Consider the following 21524-nt stretch of genomic DNA (forward strand, 5'->3'; position numbering starts at 1 on the left):
TATGAATAGGAAGTATCTAACCAAACTGTTCCTACAATGCAAATTCGCGAGAAAGTCAGATTAATAAAAAAGACAAATTTTCCCAATCGATGAATGTTTTTCAACAAGTCCTATCACCTCGTCTTCGATTTTTATGTCAATATTTCGTGCTAGAGAGACTCTTCCATCTTCGGGCGAATTGTTATGGCATCGACAGATGAAAGACAGTGATATTAAATATTGGTTCTCGTTTGCGAAGAATTTGAGATATTTCGGAGGAAGTGAGGTGCTCTCTGACATTTTTCATAACGTCTGATATGGCTTAATGTTTATTCGCTGCATAAAGTGCCATGAGATACCAGAACAGTGGATAAATGGAGTAATATTAAAATATCCTCGAATCATTTCCGACTCAGATTCGAATCATGTGCATCTTGCGCATTGTTGGATCAATTGTTATTCTAGTCATGTGATGTTAACGTGACACACAACGGAAAGATTGGGTTACTAGTTTATTCCAAGCTCTAATGAAAGGCTTTGTGGCTTGGACCAGAGGATATCCGTCGCTTTTTTAATCATCTTTGAGTGGGCGCGAAATTTAGGAAATTTGCATGGACGCACATAATTTCAGGCATTAAGAATAATGAATACAATGTAGTTCAAAAACTAGATCCGCTGTTACAATGTTAATGTTAATTTCTCTTTTAGAGGTAATTTGAAAAACTCAAACAATTTTAGTGTTATGGTTTGGAAATCATGTTCTATTAGGAAGTAAAGTAATCTCGTAAAAATGAAGTAAACACGTATTACGTTGAAAGTGGCTACGGAAAGGCGCCAGAATATTTTATTCAAACATCTACGAATTATTTGTGTGGAAAAGTTTGCGTTGAAAGCCCTTAAGTAATGGAGAGTTAGTGCTTTGCATGACTCAGACATTGATTTTTCTTCAAGCCTGTTTAAATTTTACTCAAATACTCGATAAAGTACACTTATGAAGGTTAGTGCTAAAGAAAGAAAAAATGAATTATGGATCGATTTTGTTGTAGGCTACTGTTGTTGTCAACATTCGTGCGTGATAATTTTTTACTCCAATTTTCAGGTAAATTAATAATTATGTATTATCCATAGTAATTATTCATTATTATCCATTACTTTACTTTACTTTACTTATTAATTTTACAGTTTTGAAAATCAATGGCAAGCGACAATTTTCTATATTTATAATTTGAAAAAGATTCATATTTTGGGAGTGTGAACAACTAAAACGAGTGATAAAAGACTTTTCATGCGAGTTTTACACTATACTTTTTCTACGTTTTCATATCTTCGTTTATTCGTGTAAAAGATACAATGACATTTATGTACATACAATTACTACATTTACTGACCCCGAATTGATTTAAAATTAACATTTTTTTTAAATAGAATAAATAGAAAAATTGAGAAGAAAAATATATTAGATGTGATAATATTATGAATCGCAAGCGGAATTTTAAAAAAATCTAGTTAAAATTTTTACGTTACAAGTGTTGACTAAATGCTCTAAATTATAGTCATATTACATTGCCAAATTTCTTAGTTTGAAATCTTTCTACATTTATTTGCCAGTATTTCAAATGTATGAAATCAGGTTGTCAAAAAGTAGATAGATATACAGTTTATCAAACGCTCTAATGCGGTTATGGCTTTGGCTTTTTAAACCGTTTATAGCCACCTAACCGCAAACCCCCATAATCATAATAACCCTCAAGTGGTTGGGTCTCATCTGGCTTGAAATGAACCTCAATAAATAATCTCAATCTCATTTCAAATATGCAATTTAAAAGCGAATTGCGAGTTATTGAGGACTATTTATTTCAAATCGTGCGTAATAGTCGTAATTTTTGATCCAAAAATATTTTTTGGGCATATTTTTACACATGCTTATGCTTCTAAGAAAAATTAGATTATCTGGACCTAAGTCCCATTTAGTAATAGAAACTTTCAAAAAAAATTAACAATGTTTTTACAAAAATAAAGATAATACCGTTATTAAATAATGGCTAACAAAGATATATTAAAATTAACCCAAATTCAACAACTTTTATGGACTATTTAACCTTAAAAATAACTCCCACAAATTTCGTTCTTGTGACACCAAAAATGTGGAAATTAAACCGCGTTCAAGTTTTTTTTGTAATTTTTTTAGCTACTCGAAATAAAAATTTCTACAAATTCTCCTTTTCGCTGTAAATTTTTGTAAATCGGCACTGTAAATAAGACAGTCAAGAGTGATAATCTCCACAAATTTCGTTAAAATCACATAACAAATAAAGTAGTTGCAGGATCTTAAAAAAAATTGGTGGCATTTTTGTGGTCTTAAAAAGAAAATTTTTGCAAATTAGTGATATTACTAAAACAAACAAAAGAAACAACATGCAAAAATTTCGTTCCTGTCGCACTTGAAATAACGAAATTGCAGTGTTGAAAAAATTGACATTTTCACTGTTGTCCAAATAAAAATTTCTAAATATTCTCCTTTTTTTGGTCTAAATTTTTCTAAAACTCTTAATAAGACAGTTAAGACTTATAAACTTCAAAAATGTGGTTACAGTGGCATTAAAAATGAAGAACTTACAGGTCGTTTAAAATTTTTAGTCACTTTTTTTTTTTGGTTAAAAAACAAAAATTTTTCTTTGCTCCTCGAAATCAAAATTTCTAAACATTCTCTACTTCGGTCTAAATTTTTCTAAATCGACGCTCTTAATAAGGCAGTCGAGAGTGATAATCTCCACAAATTTTGTTAAAAGCACATAAAAAATAAAGAAATTACAGGATTAAAAAAAATTGGTGGCATTTTTTTGGTCTTAAAACAAAAATTTGTAAAAATTCGATTTTTTTATTTAAATTTTTGCAAATTTGTGATTACTAAAACAAACAACAGAAACAACATGCATAAATTTCGTTCCTGTCGCACTAGAAATAACGAAATTACAGTGTTAAAAAAATTGATATTTTCAGTTGTCCAATTAAAATTTTCTAAATATACTCCTTTTGGGTTTAAATTTTTCTAATTTGGTACTATTAATAAGACAGTCAAGACTTATAAACTCCACAAATTTCCAAATGTTCCAATCCACGGATTTTTTTCTTTAGTATCCCACATTAATATAATAGCGTTTATCATCAATTTGAGTAAGTTTGGGTCAGTTGAGTAACAAGATCACCTCGAAATGTAGACCTGTAAGGAGTTGATTTGTAAGACTGACCAGCTGGGAAAAAATATTTATTAGATGAGACCCAACCATTTGAGCGTTATGTTTATGGGGGTTTGCGGTAAGGTGGCTGTAAACGATTTAAAAAGTCAAAGCCATAACCGCACTAGAGCGTTTGTTAAACTGTAGGTTTCAACACAAGCACAAAAACATTCGTATTTCGGAACCTCATGAGTGCCAAGCGTTCAAACTGCGTTGAACAAAGTTCTGGTATGATAAACTCAAAACTATGCATTACAATTTCTAAATTATTTTATTACCTCTAATGACAGTGTCCGAAATTAAACATTTCGTCAAACTCGCGACAATAATCATCACAACTTTTATCAAATTATGTATGTCGTCCCACCACGTATAATATCCATTTGAATATTAAAATAGGTCATGTACATACTCGTATCTTTGCCTCTTTTGTCTTTTAATATTCTTAATTTAACGAGAAAATATTTTTTTTCGCCAGTTTCATTCAAAATGATAAAAGCTTGTCATCTAAAATTAGTACGCGCTCTTCTTGATGTCATGAATAAATCAGGTTTATACAAAGATGTTTGAGATACAATCAAGTTAACAAGGACTTCATTACTCTTTAACAAGGAATTTTGCATAAAACGAAGAGCTAAAAATACAGATTGTGCATTAATTAAGAGGATGAAAATAACTCATTAATGACAATTGGTAATCTTCCAAAAATGCCAGGGTTTCCTAAACAGCACACTGATTGAATTTATAAGCTGTATATTTCAGTCAGAAAGTACGTGTATACAGTTTAAATGTTTTATACACATATGGGAGTTGATTAAACCTGTGCGTTTCATAACTCAATTGTATAAAACGTCGACAACAAAAAGAGTTAATTCCAGACGATGGAAATCAAAATATGATTTATTTAATACATATGTCGTCCAATATGAATTAAGTACTTTTGAACACTACTGGACGCTATTAAAAAGTGCATTACATTTTTAGACAATTCTTGGTGCTAGCGAGATTTAATTGTTGTGTTTCAGCCATGGAATTAATTTTTTATATCTGAATTATATAGGGTGTTTTTGAAATGCATGTACAAAAAGAGTGTAATTCCTTATCACAAGTTGAGCGTATTAAGAGAAAAAAGTTTTAGTAAAAGTCTTTTTGTTTTTGAAATAGAATTACACAAAAAATTTAATAAATCTGCTGATTTTAGAGCTAACAAAATCGAATTGCTGGTTTCTTAGGAAACAAGTCATTCCAGATGCGTTGTTTGGCAGTGATGTAGAAAGTTCGAGGATTGGGGTTGTCAAAACCTTGTCAGTTTTTAATTTAAAAATTAATTTTTTATACTTCATACTCCTTCATCGTGTATTAGGTACATAAAATTTCGATTTAATTTATATATTAAGTATACGCTGAAAGCATACAAAACGGGTTTAAAAAGTTGGTTTTTCCTTTTTTTTAATTTAAAACAAAAAATTTCCGGTCTCAACGCGTCCGGATAATATTTTTGCTTGTTCTGTTTTGGGCTTGACGTTTGCTCACTTAATCTTTTTTCACCAAGTTGTCAGTAGACTTTGAATACATTACAGATGTATTGAATTTTAAAGTAAAAAATGATAACTCTATATTGTTAATAATTTATTTATTACACCTGTGATCTAAAGCATAGGTTTAATATACAGGCTGTCCGGAAAGTCGCGCACCACCGTGAAACTGTATCATCGGACAATGCCTTAGATCACCGGAAAAATGTTAAAAAAAATCCATGTCTTCAATTTTTCGAGATATGATGGGTTAAAGAGACAAAGTTTGATGCGAAAATTAACGATTTCTGTGCAATAATTTTACGTTCAAATAAATTTGTTACTTAAAGAACATTTTGCGTAAAGACATGGTGCAAAAAAAATCGGAAAAATCTTGTAAGAAATGCCCAAAAACTGTTAACAAAATTTTTGAATCAACAGTCTCGATCAGTGTGGCATCGTTCACGTGAAACCATAGTTACATTACTCGTTTATGAGCCGACCTGACTATCGCCAACAATACAACAGCAACGTTACTATGGCTTTGAATACTGGAAATTTAAATTATAGGGGGGCACAGTTCTGCAATGTTACCATTTTCCTAATTTTCCTTTGCATCTCCTGCGAAAACAGAGAGTCGGGAATTTTTTTTTAACATTTTTTTGGTACTCTGGGGGACCACCCAATTACCCTCTTTCAAGGTGGTGCGCCACTTTCCGGACACTCTGTACATATGTATATTTTATCATTTTACAGTCTCAAATCTCAAACTATTTACCACAAACATGTTAATTCATAATTCTAATTCTAAAATAAACATTTCGTGGCTATTTGTATCATTATTTGTTTAATGTCTATATTTAAATTTGTTGCTAATTACCAAATTAGATTTAGACAGATTCAAAATAAAATGCATATTGCTCATAGAAGGGAATAATATTTTATGTACAGTGTAGCTTCACAAATAGACGGCATTTCGTTTAGAAATTAAAGATGACCAATGAGATGCCGTGAAAAAGAAAACTAAAATGTTAGTATTTATCAAATCTAAAGTACAATTTGTCAAAATTGAAGGATGAACCAGTGTCGCCGGTAGGTGCAGAAGAAAGGACACGAGAATATAAAAAACTGAATAAACCAAAAACTTACAACATGTGTACCATCGCTGCTCAAAAAAAACTGAGACAAATTTGAGCAACGTATAAATGTGAAATCTAGTAATTTATGCTGCGTAAATTGACATTTGTTGACGTTTGCTAAGTACGGTTATGTTATGTATTTTCTAATTGTTCCAAAGTCTCAGTATTTGTGGCAACACCTAATTCTTGAGTAATAACTCGGATTCATCTCTTAATAGTTGAGCAATCATTTCTTTCCGAATTAGTGTTAACGAAGGCATTTTGACTTTCAGAACCTGGATTATGACATAGTCACTTTTTAAAATTTGACATTTGTCATTTTAAATGACAGTACTGATGCCGTATTTACATTATCAAAATTTTGCTTGTCTCAGTTTTTTAATGACCAATAATTCAATTATTTCAAAAATAAAATCGTTTCAGTAACTAATTAAATCTCAAAGCGACAGTTTATGTGTAAAACCATGTTTAGCTGCAAATTGACAGATTTCCCTCAAGTGACACTTTAAAATATTCTTTAACCCTTTAACTGTTGTAAACGTATATACAGGGTGTCCCAGAACTCATGCCCCAGAGAACGTGACACTTTCGGTTATGCCGAAAGTAGTAGTCAACTTGCTTATTTAAAATGAAACACCCCATATATTATTGCATTTTCAGATTCTACATCCAAATTAAGAGTGACTATATGTATAATGTGCTATACTTAAATTGAATCATTTCATTTTTTGTAAAAAAAAATGCACAACAGAAGTGAAAATTTCTTTCCGAGATAAGTACCCTATAATGTATTTCAAAATCGCTACGTTAATTGGAAAATAAGCACAATACAAACGTACAATAAAATTTTGCGTTAACTTTATGTTAAATTGGACACCTATTTCCTACTAAAAATACGGAAAAAAGAAGTGTTTTTACTCTTTTGTTTTCAATTTTTTTAAGCATGCTTTGGAATGGTAACAATTCAATTTTATGTGGATCTTTTATAAACACATTTGGTGGTATAATAGAAATAAAAAATTCTCAAAAATTTTTGTGGAAATTTTGTATTGCAAATTTAATTTATTTTTTTTGAAAAATCAAAATATTACAGAAATGATCCAATTTATGTATAGTATGGTATATAGAAAGTGATCTTTATTATTGTTATTGCTGCTTTTTGACATTACAATAGCGGCATTCTTTTATTTGATACCATGCACCTAGATTTTATTAACTTTTATTGCCTAAATTTTTTCATTTTTGATAATTTTTTTAAAAATATTTTTTGTAAAAGTAGAACATATTACACATTTCTGAATCAAGAAAATTATTATCTTCCAAATTGTGAAAAAACAAATATGGGTTCCAATTTAAAATAAGAAAGTTGAGTATCGCCCAAAAGATACTAAGACATTTAGAAAAATTTTAAAATCATCAGTTTATAGTAAATTAAAAACCATTTAATTTGTTTTTTAAATTTTTCAAATCTGTTCATAAATAAAAGTTCTACAACGCCTGCCGTTTTTAAAAAATCACCCGGTATGTTCTAGATTTAACAAAAATATTTAAAAAAAAATATATCAAAAATGAAAAAATTTAGGCAATAAAAGTTAATAAAATCTGGGTGCGTGCTGTCAAATAACACAATAGCATTATTGTGATGTCAAAAAGCAGCAAATAACAGAAAGGATTGGTAATCTTTTTTGAAATTATTGATAACAAAAGACAATAATAATTACAAATCAGAAAAAACATCTACCTAATTTAATTAAAATACTGTTGAAACGCCATCCCGTTTTTTTCATTGTACAATTGACCCCATGCACTTAGTTTCCATTAACTTTTTTCGACTATTTTTTTCAATTTTGATAATTTTTTTAAAAATATTTTTTTGTAAAAGTAGAACATATTACACATTTCTGAAACAAGAAAATTAATATCTTCCAAATTATGCCAAAAAAATATGGGTGCCAATTTAAAATAAGAAAGTTGAATATCGCCCAAAAGATACTACGACATTTATAAAAAAATTTAATTCATTAGTTTATAGTAAATTAAAAACCATTTAAATTGTTTTCTAAATTTTTGAAATCGATTCATAAATAAAAATTCTACAACGCCTGCCGTTTTTAAAAAATCACCCTGTATAAGGTGAGTCGTCTAATAACGGGACCCTAACGACTTAGAAACGCAACACAAAATACATCTTCCACTTGTCATTAGATACCAAAATATTTCTAAAAAAATTAAGGATCTACGTTAGTGGGCATTCACTTTGTACATTTTATTTTACTTGATCTAAAAATTGGTATTCTTCAAAAGACGTCTCCACAACTTCTAAACACGACGTGATAGAGACTTGCGGTAAACGACATATCGTCGGCTTAAGTTGTTAAGTTGCTAAGTTCATTTTTGGATTAAATGCGTTTTAATTTTGTAAAAACTAAAACCTAAAAATTTACCGTTCGATTATTTTATGTGTTATACTCGTAATTTCAGAATGAAGAAACATTCTATTTTCAGGTCTCCAAGTTTTCAGATCTCAGATTTAACGACGAATATGTGAAAAATTGAGATTTATTGACCTCTGTCAAAAAAAAACAAAACGGACTTAGCCGACTTAAGCCGACGATATGTCTTATCAAAATGTGGGTTACTTATTGCACCTAACAGTTTTGAGGGTACCAAAACTTTGTCACGCAGTGTTATTTGTGTTGGTAAAAGGTCTTAATAGCCTTAAACCGATAAAAATAGTTTTTATGTTTGAAACTGGTAATAATAGATACTTTACTTGATTTCTGAACAAACATAAGATACCATGAAATGTCGGTTAACTTTTTTAACTTCAATTTCTTGAAGTTCACTCTAAAATAAAGGAGTAAAAGTTTTTAACAACATGCTAACACATAATAATTATTATTCTGTAAAATTTTTTTGTTGAAAGATTGAAGCTCAAATCTCGTAAAATGTTAGCATTCGCGATATTGATAACGCATGTATCGGCTGACAAAGCAAAATGGTGAGCTAGTTTGTGCACAACTAGCCAAGAGAAAATTCCTTTTTAAAATATCGATTTATTGGCGAATGCAGTATAAGTAGGTTTTTATGTTTAAATCAGTATTATGTGGTATTTTTTTATATCCACCACATTGGGTGATATATGAGCTTTGCGATTTGTATTATTTGCGATCAAAAGAAAAAACCCTGCATTTTTACATAAAGTGAAAATGGCAAACAGCTACAATGATCTTCAGTATGCATTGTTATCGTCTGTGTCAATTCGATTTATTATTTGAAAGTAGAACGATAATGTAGATTTCACAATTTGATATTGTTACAGTTGATAGTACAGGGAATAACAATATTATCTTACATCCTACCTTTGGAATTGAAAACGCGTTTTTCTAAAAAGGAAACAAGTTCATACATAACAACATTTTTGTATGCAGATACGCTTCACATGATCCAATTTTCTTTACATTGTGACTGGTAAATAAATATTTGAAATTTTACTGCAAGAATTCTTACTCATGTGTTGTCTAGTTAGGCACACTGAGAAATTATGAAACGTTTATCTTTAATCGACACAAATCCAATTAAATACGGTTCTTGGAATAATGGAAGTCTCAAACAAGTTCTAAAGCTGTAAGAAGTTCCATAATTCACGTAATAATGTCTCCAGGACAATTGAACTAAACATAAATTGAACAAATTAGAAATTTTGCGAGGTACGAATTCAATCAAGCAGCAATTTACGGTTCTTTGAAGTGTCTCAAAATTAACCAAAAAGCACGTCTGGCACACTTGCTTTTCTAGTGAGTCAGCAAGACATAGTAGGTAGTTGTAATGTGTCACTTCCTCTGTGTGGGCCACTAATAACTTATGTAGCCCTGAACACTTCCAACAGGGCACTGCATAGCGTTTTTACCATACACTCAATTAAATACACCCCCATTTGAAATTCACACTTTAATTTATGCGTATCGTGCACAGGTGTCATAAATTTTTTAGTTCAGCAAAACTATTTGCGTCAACCTTTTCGCCAATTCGAATCAAAAATAGATTTATCTTAAGTATCATCAAAGAATGACGTCGATAATAAAGATATAAATCAGGCTAATTTTTCATGATTAGATCACTTAATCCAGAACAATAAAAGTGACATTTTGTACAACCTCGTTGTAGTAACCGTTGTAAGAAACTGGTTTGAAACCGGTTTGCTGTGTTCATTCACAATTTGGAACTGGTTCATAGTACTTATAAACAAAACAAGTAAAAAATAGAAACAATGATATTTCAAAGGGAATTTATAAAATATTTTATTTTAGCAGCGTGTACTAGTTGTATTTTTGCACGTCCTTGACATTTTTAGTTATCGTATTTATGGATATAGAGCTTTAAACGCGGCATAAAATGACAACTATAATCACCGGAAGCGTTGTAACCTTAATAATTTAACACTTTTTGCACAAATTCACTTCACACAAGTGTATTTTCGTTGTAGCAATAAAACCTCCGTTGCTGTTTACCGAGAGATGCAAAATAAATTACTAGAAACATCTAAAAGTTTTGAAGTTTTTAAGTGATTTTAATTATGCTGCTTATTAATATTTTAACGAAGGTGGAGGTGTTTCAGGATCAGTGTTGTCAGCAAAATTGATTGCTGGTCATTAGAAGAGTGTAGAGCGGCATCAAGAGAGATCAGAAGATCTTATTTCTGAAATAGAGCTTAATTTGTCAGGTGAACCTCTCGTGTATACAGTTTGACGTGTGCTTTATCTACAGATGCATTTTAGCACGACCATATTTTTTATTTTAAAAGATCTACCAACGTATTTTTGACATTTTATTTTAAAGTAGTTTACATAGGTATAGCGGACGTCTGCATTTGACGTAGATCAAGAGCATCGTTCCCTATGATGCTACAACTTGATAAAAATAGTTCGATTGTTGTCTGTTTTTAATGACGTGGAAAACCGTCATATCCATTGGCAATGTTCTAGATTTTGCCAATTCAAGTATATTGGAAGAATCGTTCAAATAAGAAGGTCAAGGTATATTAGAAAATTGTGTTTTTTAAGAGAAGCATTATGTAAAGTTTTCTATCACTTTTAGTTTCGAGTATCAACGAGTTTAAGCTGAAACAATATGTTGATTTTATATTTCGACATGACCGTTGTAATAGATATTTACATAACAAGTGCGGAAAGTGACCAATTTCGCACGAGTGTAAATGTAGATGCACGAGGCGCCAGCCGAGTGCAAGAAAGACACTTTCCGACGAGTTGTGTACACTATTATTCCTACGACCTTCCATCATCAGGAAGAAACCATAAGCCTTGACAATAGTTCATTTGTTATCTATTCTAAATATCATTTTTTACGACCATGAGGCTTTATATGAATAAAAGTGACGTATTTCACATAGTTAGATGGTTGATGTTTTCGTACCTCCATTTCCGAAAGTAAAAGTCACTAGTGTGATATGAATATATCCGCACAGACCTGTCAAAATTGTCTTATCAGAAACAACATAACCAATTCATTTTTACCATTATGCATGTTGTTTTACAGCGAATCGTCTAGATATTTAAAACAAAAATTCAAGAATTACAAAATAACTGTCAATTTTGACAGGTCTGTGCGGATATATTCATATCACACTAGTGACTTTTACTTTCGGAAATGGAGGTACGAAAACATCAACTTTCGGAGTCATTTAACCGTGTGGAAAATGCCACTTTCATATGGGGTCGTAGGAAAGAATAATTACATACAGGCTGTCCGGAAAGTCGCGCACCACCGTAAAACTGTATTATCGGACAATGCCATCACCGGAAAAATGTTAAAAAAAATCCATGTCTTCAATTTTTCGAGATATGATGGATTGAATAGGCAAAGATTGATTCGAAAATTACGATTTCTGTGCAATAATTTCACGTTCAAATGAATTTGTTACCTAAAGGATATATTGCACAAAGGCATGGTGCAAAAAAATCGGAAAAATCTTGTTAGAAATGTCTGAAAACTGTTAACAAAATTTTTGAATCAACAATGTCGATCTGTGAGACATCGTTCACTTGAAACCATAGTTACATTACTCCTTCATGAGCCGACTTGACTAACGCCAACAATACAACAGCAACGTTACTATGGCTTTGAATACTAGAAATTTAAATTATTGGAGGAAAAGTTTAGCAATGTTGCCATTTTCCTAATTTTCTTTTGTTCTCCCTGCAAAAACAGAGAGTCTGGAATTTTTTTTAACATTTTTTTGGTACTCTGGAGGACCACCCAATTACCCACTTTCAAGGTGGTGCGCCACTTTCCGGACACTCTGTACATACAAATATATGTATTTATATCACGAAAAACCGTTCATTTTACGATATGTTTTAAAAATGTGCTTTACCTTTGTCTGGTATATTTCCATCGAGCTTTAAATTGATTGGCATATTAAGTAATCCAATCACCCTGAAGATATCTGGTGAATCATTTAATTGTTCTGTCCAAACTTTGAATTTAAATGGATCAGACATTTGAGCAAATTACATATCAAACTATCGTTCTAAGCTTTCTGAAGTTTGCAAGTGAAATTAAAAGATCCTGCGAAGATCTTTCTTGTTTATATTCTCAAAGGTTTATTAATTTATTATGGTAATATTTTAATGACAATTAAACCTATCCAGCTGTCATCATGAAATGTCACTTTAAATAACCGCAATAGTCCGACTTAGAACCATTACTGTTGCTAAGCAATGAATGGAAAACGTCTAGCACCTGAGGGGTCAATTCTAATTCGTGCCGCAAATCGGTTACGCAGCGGCAAAGTTGCCGCACTGTCAAATGCAAAAGGCGCTAAAGCGTTGTCGAGCGGCGTTATTTTTTTAAACATGGGGAAGACAAGAAGTTGACGAAACGACTTGCATAGTCTCATTCTTGTAGTTAACCACTTTGGCAAGATTTAACTCCAAAATTTGGGTAAAATGAAGCCGAATGACAGATGCCGCAGTCGATTTGCGTTAACGCAAAATCGAGTTAGAATTAGGCTCTGAATGTACAGTGGGGGGTGACCAAAATTTGGGGTGAAATGTTTTTAATTTTAATTCCGCAATTAAGGGTTTTTTCAGAAAAATGAAAAAATATTTCACATTTAATTAGTTCTATTACCAGTTTAAATACTCTGATCTATTTAAGAATTATCATTTATAATAATATCGTCGTTGGCATTGAAAACCAGTGAAAATGTGTCACTTTTTAGTGAACGCCAACTTGCGAATGTAGAAACCGTCAACTGCTAAAATTGGACAATATTATTGACACACATGTCTTTGAAATAATTGGATCGAACCCTGTTTTCGATTCAGTCAATTTAAACCCGGAAATTGAACGTTCCAACATTTTGCTGGCTTTAAATTGCGTAAAATCTAATTAAAACACCTAACCTCAAAATTTGACACTAAAATTGTACACTATTTGAGGTAAGTGACTAATCATGGGTGTTACATTCTTTTGTAGAAACCCTGTAGTTATGAGGTATACAAATAAAAAAGTGATCCGGTTGACGTTTCTTTTTTGATAGTGGAAAATCGCATGTGTTTTATTAGCTCGTACTTGTCGCATGTGAAACTTGAATTGTTTGAATTTTGAGTTTTAGTGTATGGTTGAGTCGTTTATTCTCGTTTGTTAGAAACTATAGTCTTACAAATCTAAACCGTTGTTTTCATTTTTTATTTATTTGACTTAAATATCAAGTTGAAACGCTTCATTAATTGTATTTTAGCAAAACATGAGATTAGATACAAATTTTCATGACTTTTTTAATTGAACACATAAGATATGAGAGAAGCAATTACTGTTTTTACCTAAACTGTTCCAAAATTCGAGAATTTTAGTTTTAGGAAAGTCTGCATATGAGTATAATTAGAGATTGGGTATATTGTCAGAAGAATTAGATTGTATAATACGTTGTAATATAGATAACAATTTGAATAAGCAATGAGTGATTTTTTTGTCTGGTAGACACGTGTTTGACATTGGTGCATTCTTTAGCTGGCACTCAAGAAAACTGAGGTTCCATTACATATTATTCACTTAATAATATTATAAATATAGTATAATATGTACGACATATTTTTTTTATACAGGGACAAAACTCGTCAATAGTAGTAAAACAATACATCTACAAAATACACCGCAAAATGAACGCAAAATTTAAAAATCTTATAATTTCGTACTTCTTACTTTGCGATTTTTGACACATTTACACTAAATGCAACTGTCAGTTCTGAAAGGATTGCAGAATGTTGCTGCGTCACTTTAATTTGCATTTTCGTATTGTCCTATAAATGCTCGATCAAATTATTGTTTTCATAAAAAATTGCACATAATGCATTTTTAATGGCGGCTATAGGGACTGCTATGTTAAATTTCTTACCTCAAGTTAATTGTTGTTAGAGTGAAAATTCGGACTTCTAACACAATTTAAAATTCCTTTTTAAACAACATTGAAAATAATTGTCTTTTGAAAAAATGGCATGAGCATGTAAACGGTTTACAAACATTCAGTTCATTTGTGCAAATTGGGTTGCACAAACCAGTTATGCAAATAGTATGAGCGTGTAAACGGGCCTTAAAAATGTTTCGAACAAAAGTTAACAAAGCGTACAAAAGTTTACATGGGATGCCTATGACCAGTTTTTTTATGAATAATATTTTTCATTTAAATATCAGCGGTTCAGACTACTGAATTCTATTTGAGCTGAATTTAGTCATTTGAATTTATTGTATTTATATGTTAATATTATTTTTGCGTTTTTTTTGTTTTTTGTGTAACAAATATTTCGAGTCTTGTTGTCTTAAAGCTAGGTAACACTTTTGGTTGAAACCCCGAATATGCTTTTGATTTATGAATATTTTTGTTATTACAAAAATGTTAATTTTTGGACTTTTTGGTCCACTTTTGCTCTCAACACCTCAATATGATCACAATTTTCAGGAACTGAAAAAGTTTACTCTACATAATATATTTATTTTCAGCAACAACAAAACATCATTATTCATTATCAAATGAAGTGTTGAAGCTATAATAAATTGTTATATTATTCGAAAATATACCAACATTGCATTTTATTTTTTATTTTTACGCTAGTCGTCACTTCACTTTAAAATAAATGTTAATTTTTTTGGACATTATGTAGTTGCATAGTTTATGCCATCCTTTCTTCGGTTTCCTAATATTCTTCCTGACGTTCCAATTTTATAAAACATAAAACGAGACATTGCAAAGATTGACTCTGTCTTAGATTATTCTTTTGTGAAATGCGATATTCAAGGGGCTCAATACCAAATATTCGGAAAGATGAAAAAAGACGGATATTGCTATTTAAGATTGAATGCTGTTTTACCAATTGAGGTATATTTTGTAAATTGTACATGACATTTACACAAAATTTAGAAGAGTTATTTATGTTTGTTTTGTTCTATTTTAAATCCAGTTTATTGTTTTGGCATACAATAGTGTTCTTAAAATATAAATAAAAAACATTTTCTTGAACTTGAAAAATCAAAACGAATATTTTAAACATTTACGCTTGGTAAATAGATATAACAGCTTTGTTTGTCTTTTTAAGGTTACGGATTTGTTTTTCAATTATCCCAGAATTAGAATTTCAAGCAAGTGCACGCGAAGTTCCATCTAATCCCAATCGAAGATGCTAATCCACGCTGTTGACACTACAAACTTTGTCATAAACATAAATTTAAGCTTAGGCTAATGAGTGTATCTTGTCATAAAGTAAAACAGATTAGCAGAAACATTATTATTTATAACGATGAGCGGTTGTTGTAACCAGGAGTTTTTCTGGAAATACTGGTTTTATGACTGACAATACAAGGATGCATAAAAATAGGTTTGCAGTAAAATCAAAGATAAAAATGTAGAAACGTTACATTGTGGATAATGTTATTGAACGCACAGATTTTTTTTAATTACTAATTACTATAATGGGTTTGTTTTTATTTTGGTCTTGGAATAATAATTAATTATTATGGAATACGACAGAAATTAAAGTTGTAAGTGTGCTTGAGTGCTATAACTCATTTTATTCTTGCCTTTTTTGTGTTTTTTAATCTGGCTTACTGAAGACTCATTTTCAAACAATAAAAATAATCGATTAGGTTAATGTATGTATTTGGATTGTAAGTTGATTAATAATTACAGGGTGTCTTAAAATTTGCGAATTCCGAGTTCAGAGCGTTGTAGAGAATCACTTCAATAGGTCAAATATGAAAAAAAAAAAAAAATTGGGACTTTCCCACAAAGATACATTCATTTGAATGTGCACTCTTTGAACTGCATTTTCTTCAAATGCAGGCTAAAAATTCCAGTGTTTATTGTTATTTATGGTGTAGATGATTGTGGATAATAATAATGTAAAACAATTTCTTGAAGAATTTGCTTTATTTGGTGGCTAGAAATTAGTCTGTTACTATGGATGCAGGCAACTATAAATTTTGCCAAAATTTGTCACCCCGCTAAAAATTTGATTCAAATGATGGATTTTTATTCAAATAATGAATACGCCGAAATTTTGAGACAGCCGGTATGCCAGGGATAATCTGTTCGAGATACGAGATTCCGAAATCTGTGAAAAAATTTTTCATGTCAACTACAAGGTGTTTATAAATGTTTCTAGCATCAAGGATGGCTATGAAATGTCAAAGAAATTTGCCGCTCATTACAAATGTGGGTTTCGATTTTTCAACTGACATTTGCAGTTAACCTCAAACATGGAGCACAGTAAGTTTAGAGAAATAAACTGTTCTAGTTGTGGTTTAAAACCTGAAAATCAAAAACTTGGACACAAAACTGAAACTTCGTTGACGTAAGTAACATTGTAAATAATTTTCAAGACAGTTATATTCAATATGAAAACAATGCGGCGAAATAGTGCATGACAGGAATTCCAAAGCCACCCTTGATGCTAGAAACATTTATAAACACCTTGTAGATGCTTTGTGTACCATGCACATGCGGGAACGTATAAAACAAATTACAATCGAACCGATTTCATGTTCTAAACTGACATTTGGTTGGTGGTGTTATGATGCAACTTTGATTTTTAGAATGGGAAAGAGAAAAGATTCCGTGATACACACAAGATTTTTTAGGCGACTTCATTAAATTTACAAGTTTATTAATTTTTATTTCTGATTTATTGATCTAATCATTTATAACAACCGAATAATTGTTAATATATTTATGGATGCTTCAGAAAAGTTTATATTTTCGTTATTTATATTTGTAATTTCGGCATGTGTTGCTTCACAATTTGTATGAACCAGATTTGATGTGCTTTTTGATGTTGTTGCAGCAGCACTATCGTTACTGCTAGACATGTGTTTAATTCAACATCTTTGTTGTAAAATGAAAGCGGTCAGTCAGGTCAGGTCAGGTTTTTGTCCGCATTTGAGAACTGAAAAGTCAGTTTTCAGTTAAGGCCGCCTAAAATAGTAATTTGGATCACAAAGCCGGAAAATGCTCTTTTGAAGGTCTGAGTGAAATTGCGAAGACGAGGCGGAGGTCAACAAAATTTAAAGAATAAAAAAAAACTGATGTAGGGACTTTTACTCTTTAAGGTCTCTCCTAGTAACTACATATTTTGAAAATAAAATATTCTAAGCTTTTTAAAAATACTTTAGCAGACTCCTGTGTCAAGTGATGACAACCGGTAAACAAAAAAAATATCTATGTAGTTGCTTTTTTGGAGGCCTAGGCCGCCAAACGCCGTTTTCCGGTCTAAACAGGTGTCCCAGAACTCGCGCCCCAGAGAGCAAGGAAGGATGCCGACAGCAATACAGATGGTAAATTTCAAAACAAAAATTGACTAAATTTAATAGTATTCGAGAACTGATAAAAAGTTAACAACCAATCCCGAAAGCTTATTCGAGAAGTGGAGTAAATGGCCATCTCAATTTCCTAGGCAACGAGAGTCTAATGTTTAACTGACCAATGGATGATAGTATGTGTCCATAGTTACCAATTTTCAAATTCTGTTCAGCTTCGGGATTGGCTACAGTTTTTTTGTCTTATCTCGGTTATTTTTTGAGTTAGACAATTATGGTTTCAAAATTTTGGTTCAGAATTGTTGCCTCCATAAGCCCTTTCTCTCTGGGGCGCGAGTTCTGGGACACCCTGTATACAGCCGCGGACACAAAATCTTAGAAGACATTTTTCTAACATTTCAAAAATTTGAGTGTAGTCTGTACTGTCATTGTCATTACTGACGTTTAAAACATCAAAGTATTGACAAGTTGTCAATTCAGAATTGTCATGACTGAAGTATGTAAAGCCGATAAAATTAGAATAGTCTCTTTAGTAGAAAGTCAGGTCCTTACAATTTTGGAAACTCTGAAAATTCTAACCATTTTGAAATAAAAAAATTAAAACTGTCGGCCAGAAAGAAGGCGAGGGCAAAATGTCACTTTTTGGCCGTGTTACACACAAGATGTTTTAGGCGACATCATTAAATTTTATTTATGATTTATTGATTTAATCAATTATAACAACTGAATAATTGTAAATATTTATAAATCCTTCAGAAAAGTTCATATTTTCCTTATTTATATTTGCAGTTTCAGCACGTGTAGCTTCACAATTTGTATGAATTAGGTTTAATGTGTTTTTAAATGTTGTTGCAGGAGCACTGCTAGACATGTTCATTTTCAATAATTCAACACGTCTTTGTTGAACTTTACAGCAGTTTGTCGATTTGATTTTACCCAAATAATTATAAAATTGAGGGTAATATCGGTATCTTGACGTAATATGCAAAACTATGGATAGATGGCGCCACCATAGATCGGCCGAAAATGTTTGCGGCCAGAAAAGACTCACCTTTAAGGCCTCTTTTAAGGCCTAAAAATTTTATTTTCAGTTTAAGTCGCCTAAAAAAATTTTTATTTAATAGAAAAAGGCAAGTGTGATTGTCAATAAGGAGTGAATAAGCTATCAACTAAAGTAATTTTGTTTTTGTTTGAGTTATACACAGTTGATCGTAATCTCTACCTCAATCTCCTGTTTGAAATTAAATGTTTACAATCTTAAGTACTTCAATAATAACTACATAGCTCGATAAGAAGAATAAGTTCATCAATTGAACGTTTGATACTTGTAGGTAGTACAGTGAATTAATGACATTTTTTCCTAGATTGTTGCCAGGATATCATAGCCCCAGATTCTTGTTTCGTTGTTAGGACAGTCATTAAAATTTTTTAATTAACAGATCGATTAAAATGTGAGCGAGTTATTAAGAAAATGCGGGGCTTAGTGCCTACTATACAGGTGTCCCAGAACTCATGCCTAGCCGAAAACCGGCCATATCGGGAAAAGCTGTGATTGTAAATTGCTGAAAAAAAATTTCCAACTCCAACAGAAACTGAGAAAAGACATGCCAAAGTTGACCAATCGGATACACTCGCGTGTTGCTAAGAGACCAGTTTCAATTTTCTCCTTTGAATTTTGTATAAATAATCTGGTCCACTGTAAACTTAATTGACGTTAAAATGAGAGACTTCAATAAATCAGTTAACTCTTTGAACTTAGTGCGCAGAAACGGCTCAGCGTACTTTAGTGACTTTAGTCAATCCACTAGAGGGTTGAAGACCACTGGTTGACGAGCGATGAATGACAAGTGACAAGGCGGCAGGAGAATTGACACAGTGGAAAGCCAAGTGGAGTGTGTCAACGGCGTTTTTTTCGGTTTTCCTCACTTGCTAGTTTCTTAGTTGGTGTTTGGTATTAACAAATATCTTAACAAGGCTCAAGATGTACTCGGCGACAGAATGCCTTGAAATGTGTCTTATTTTTGGAGAGTGCGATAGAAATTCGGCTTTAGTGGCAAGAGCGCATCGAAAACGTTTTCCAGGTCCGGACAACAAAACGATTCTTTCTGTTATTTTTTGGGCTAGACAGACTGGTCAGATATTACCAGATTGGCGCGACGTTGGTGAAACACCGAGTCAAGCCAGAACTGCTGAAAATGAAGAAGCCGCTTTGGAAGCAGTTGATGAAGACCCCACGCAAAGAATCCGAACTGTGGCACGCCAGTTAGACATCGAAAGATCTTCTGTACAAAGAATCCTCGCGACTGATCACAGGCAACCGTACCAGAGTTCAACATTTATTCCCTTAGGATTATCCGGTCAGAAGAGATTTTTGCGAATGGCTTATCAACGAAAGCCGCTGATTTCTTCCTCTGGGGTCACTTCAAATATGTTATTTATGTAGTGCCGCCGCTAAATACTGAAGCGGAGCTCAGACAACGCATTCAGGGAGCTGTGGATGGCATCACGCATGAAATGACTGAAAATTCATGTTAAAGTTTGGTCATCTGTGTGTCCAAAATAATGGTGGTTTGTTCGAGTATTTGATGTAACTGTTACACCATGTGCCTTGTTCTGATTGCTGTTGGCATCCGCCCTTTTTCGGCTAGGCGTGAATTCTGGGACAGCCTGTATAGTAGAAGTAAAAAATATTTCTGTCGCCGAAATCATTGGAGAAAGTAAAAATGTTACCTGAAATAGTTTTTCTATTATTATAGTGGTAGTTTTAGTTGGGAACGACATTGATTTTAACTTTTCGTTTTTTTATCATATTTGTATCTTAAGATGTACAGGGAAATCTCAAGAGATTGAAAAAAAACGTGAAATAGAAGTGTCAGAAAAGTTACTGAAAAAACTCACTCTAAATTGAAGTTATTATGAATTCATGTGTTCTGTACGAGAACATAAAATAGCATTTTAGTGTCAGCATGAATCTCTTTCGATTCCCAAAAGAGTCGACCTTCATTCCTCATACCGTGAGTTTCCATTTTTGGCTTTTATCTTCGATCATACCGTACCATGATTGAAATAGCCCTGCATGCATAAAAATAGGCGTCGCAAGAGTCGCACCCTTGTTACCCTTTCCCGTGAAATTTTCTACTTAACCGTTACGTCAACTATGACGTATGTGATGCAACCGCCCCCTAGAGCAAGACCATCCTCTCGCGACCCGGGTCCGAGTATCGACGTCTCCTCCGAGGACTTCCAATGATGAAATTCGGTGAAACTTGGGGCAGGTTTGAGGATGGAAGGTCTGTCCCTTCGTCACCCCCCGCTAACCGTCGCGGCGCCGATCCGCAGTATGACGTCAAGGCTCGATACGTGCCGCGGCAGCGCAGGCGGCGAAGTTTCAGTGGGTCCGCGCCCGTCGTCGTTGCTCTAGTGCGATTTGTGTGCAGTGTCCGACATCACATGAAGTACAGTATTTAACACCACTCCCCGGGATCTTATCACACAAGCAGCATGGGGGAGGTATGTTTAATGGAGAAATTTAAGTCTAAACGCGGAAAAAAATGGAGAATTTTGAGAAAAGTTCGAGCTAACGGTTATCGATTCTTTTCGGGAGTCCCTCGCGAACTGGTTCCGTCAGTACAGAAGGGCTCCTGTGAAGGACTATTGAATTTTGTACGAGCTACTATACAAGGCGACAAGGAATTTGACCGGGAGACCAACGCTAATCGATAAGATCCCAAATTTCCAAGTGCGGAAAAATGACCTATATTGGAAACCTGGTTTTGACGTTTGCTATTTCACTTATCTAAGCCGATGGAAACTCTAGTACTTTTTTG

At 32.5% G+C, this 21524-nt stretch overlaps 1 protein-coding gene across 9 annotated transcripts in view; it reads left to right on the plus strand.

Moving 5' to 3' along the window:
• Positions 1–21524, plus strand: part of Atpalpha (sodium/potassium-transporting ATPase subunit alpha) — a 55999-nt gene that overhangs the window by 13958 nt on the left and 20517 nt on the right. For 3 of the 9 annotated variants that reach the window (XM_088029594.1, XM_088029601.1, XM_088029622.1), the window contains exon 1: positions 21068–21207. The exons of the other annotated variants lie outside the window; for them this stretch is intronic. In XM_088029594.1, coding sequence (XP_087885720.1) covers positions 21199–21207 — 9 coding nt within the window. In that variant the 5' untranslated portion in view covers positions 21068–21198. Of the gene's footprint in view, positions 1–21067; positions 21208–21524 lie in introns of those variants that run through there. 9 annotated transcript variants of the gene reach the window in all.

Source organism: Gnatocerus cornutus, chromosome 1, assembly GCF_029298725.1.
Source record: "Gnatocerus cornutus isolate USDA-ARS CGAHR chromosome 1, icGnaCorn1.1, whole genome shotgun sequence".
Classification (NCBI taxonomy): domain Eukaryota; kingdom Metazoa; phylum Arthropoda; class Insecta; order Coleoptera; family Tenebrionidae; genus Gnatocerus; species Gnatocerus cornutus.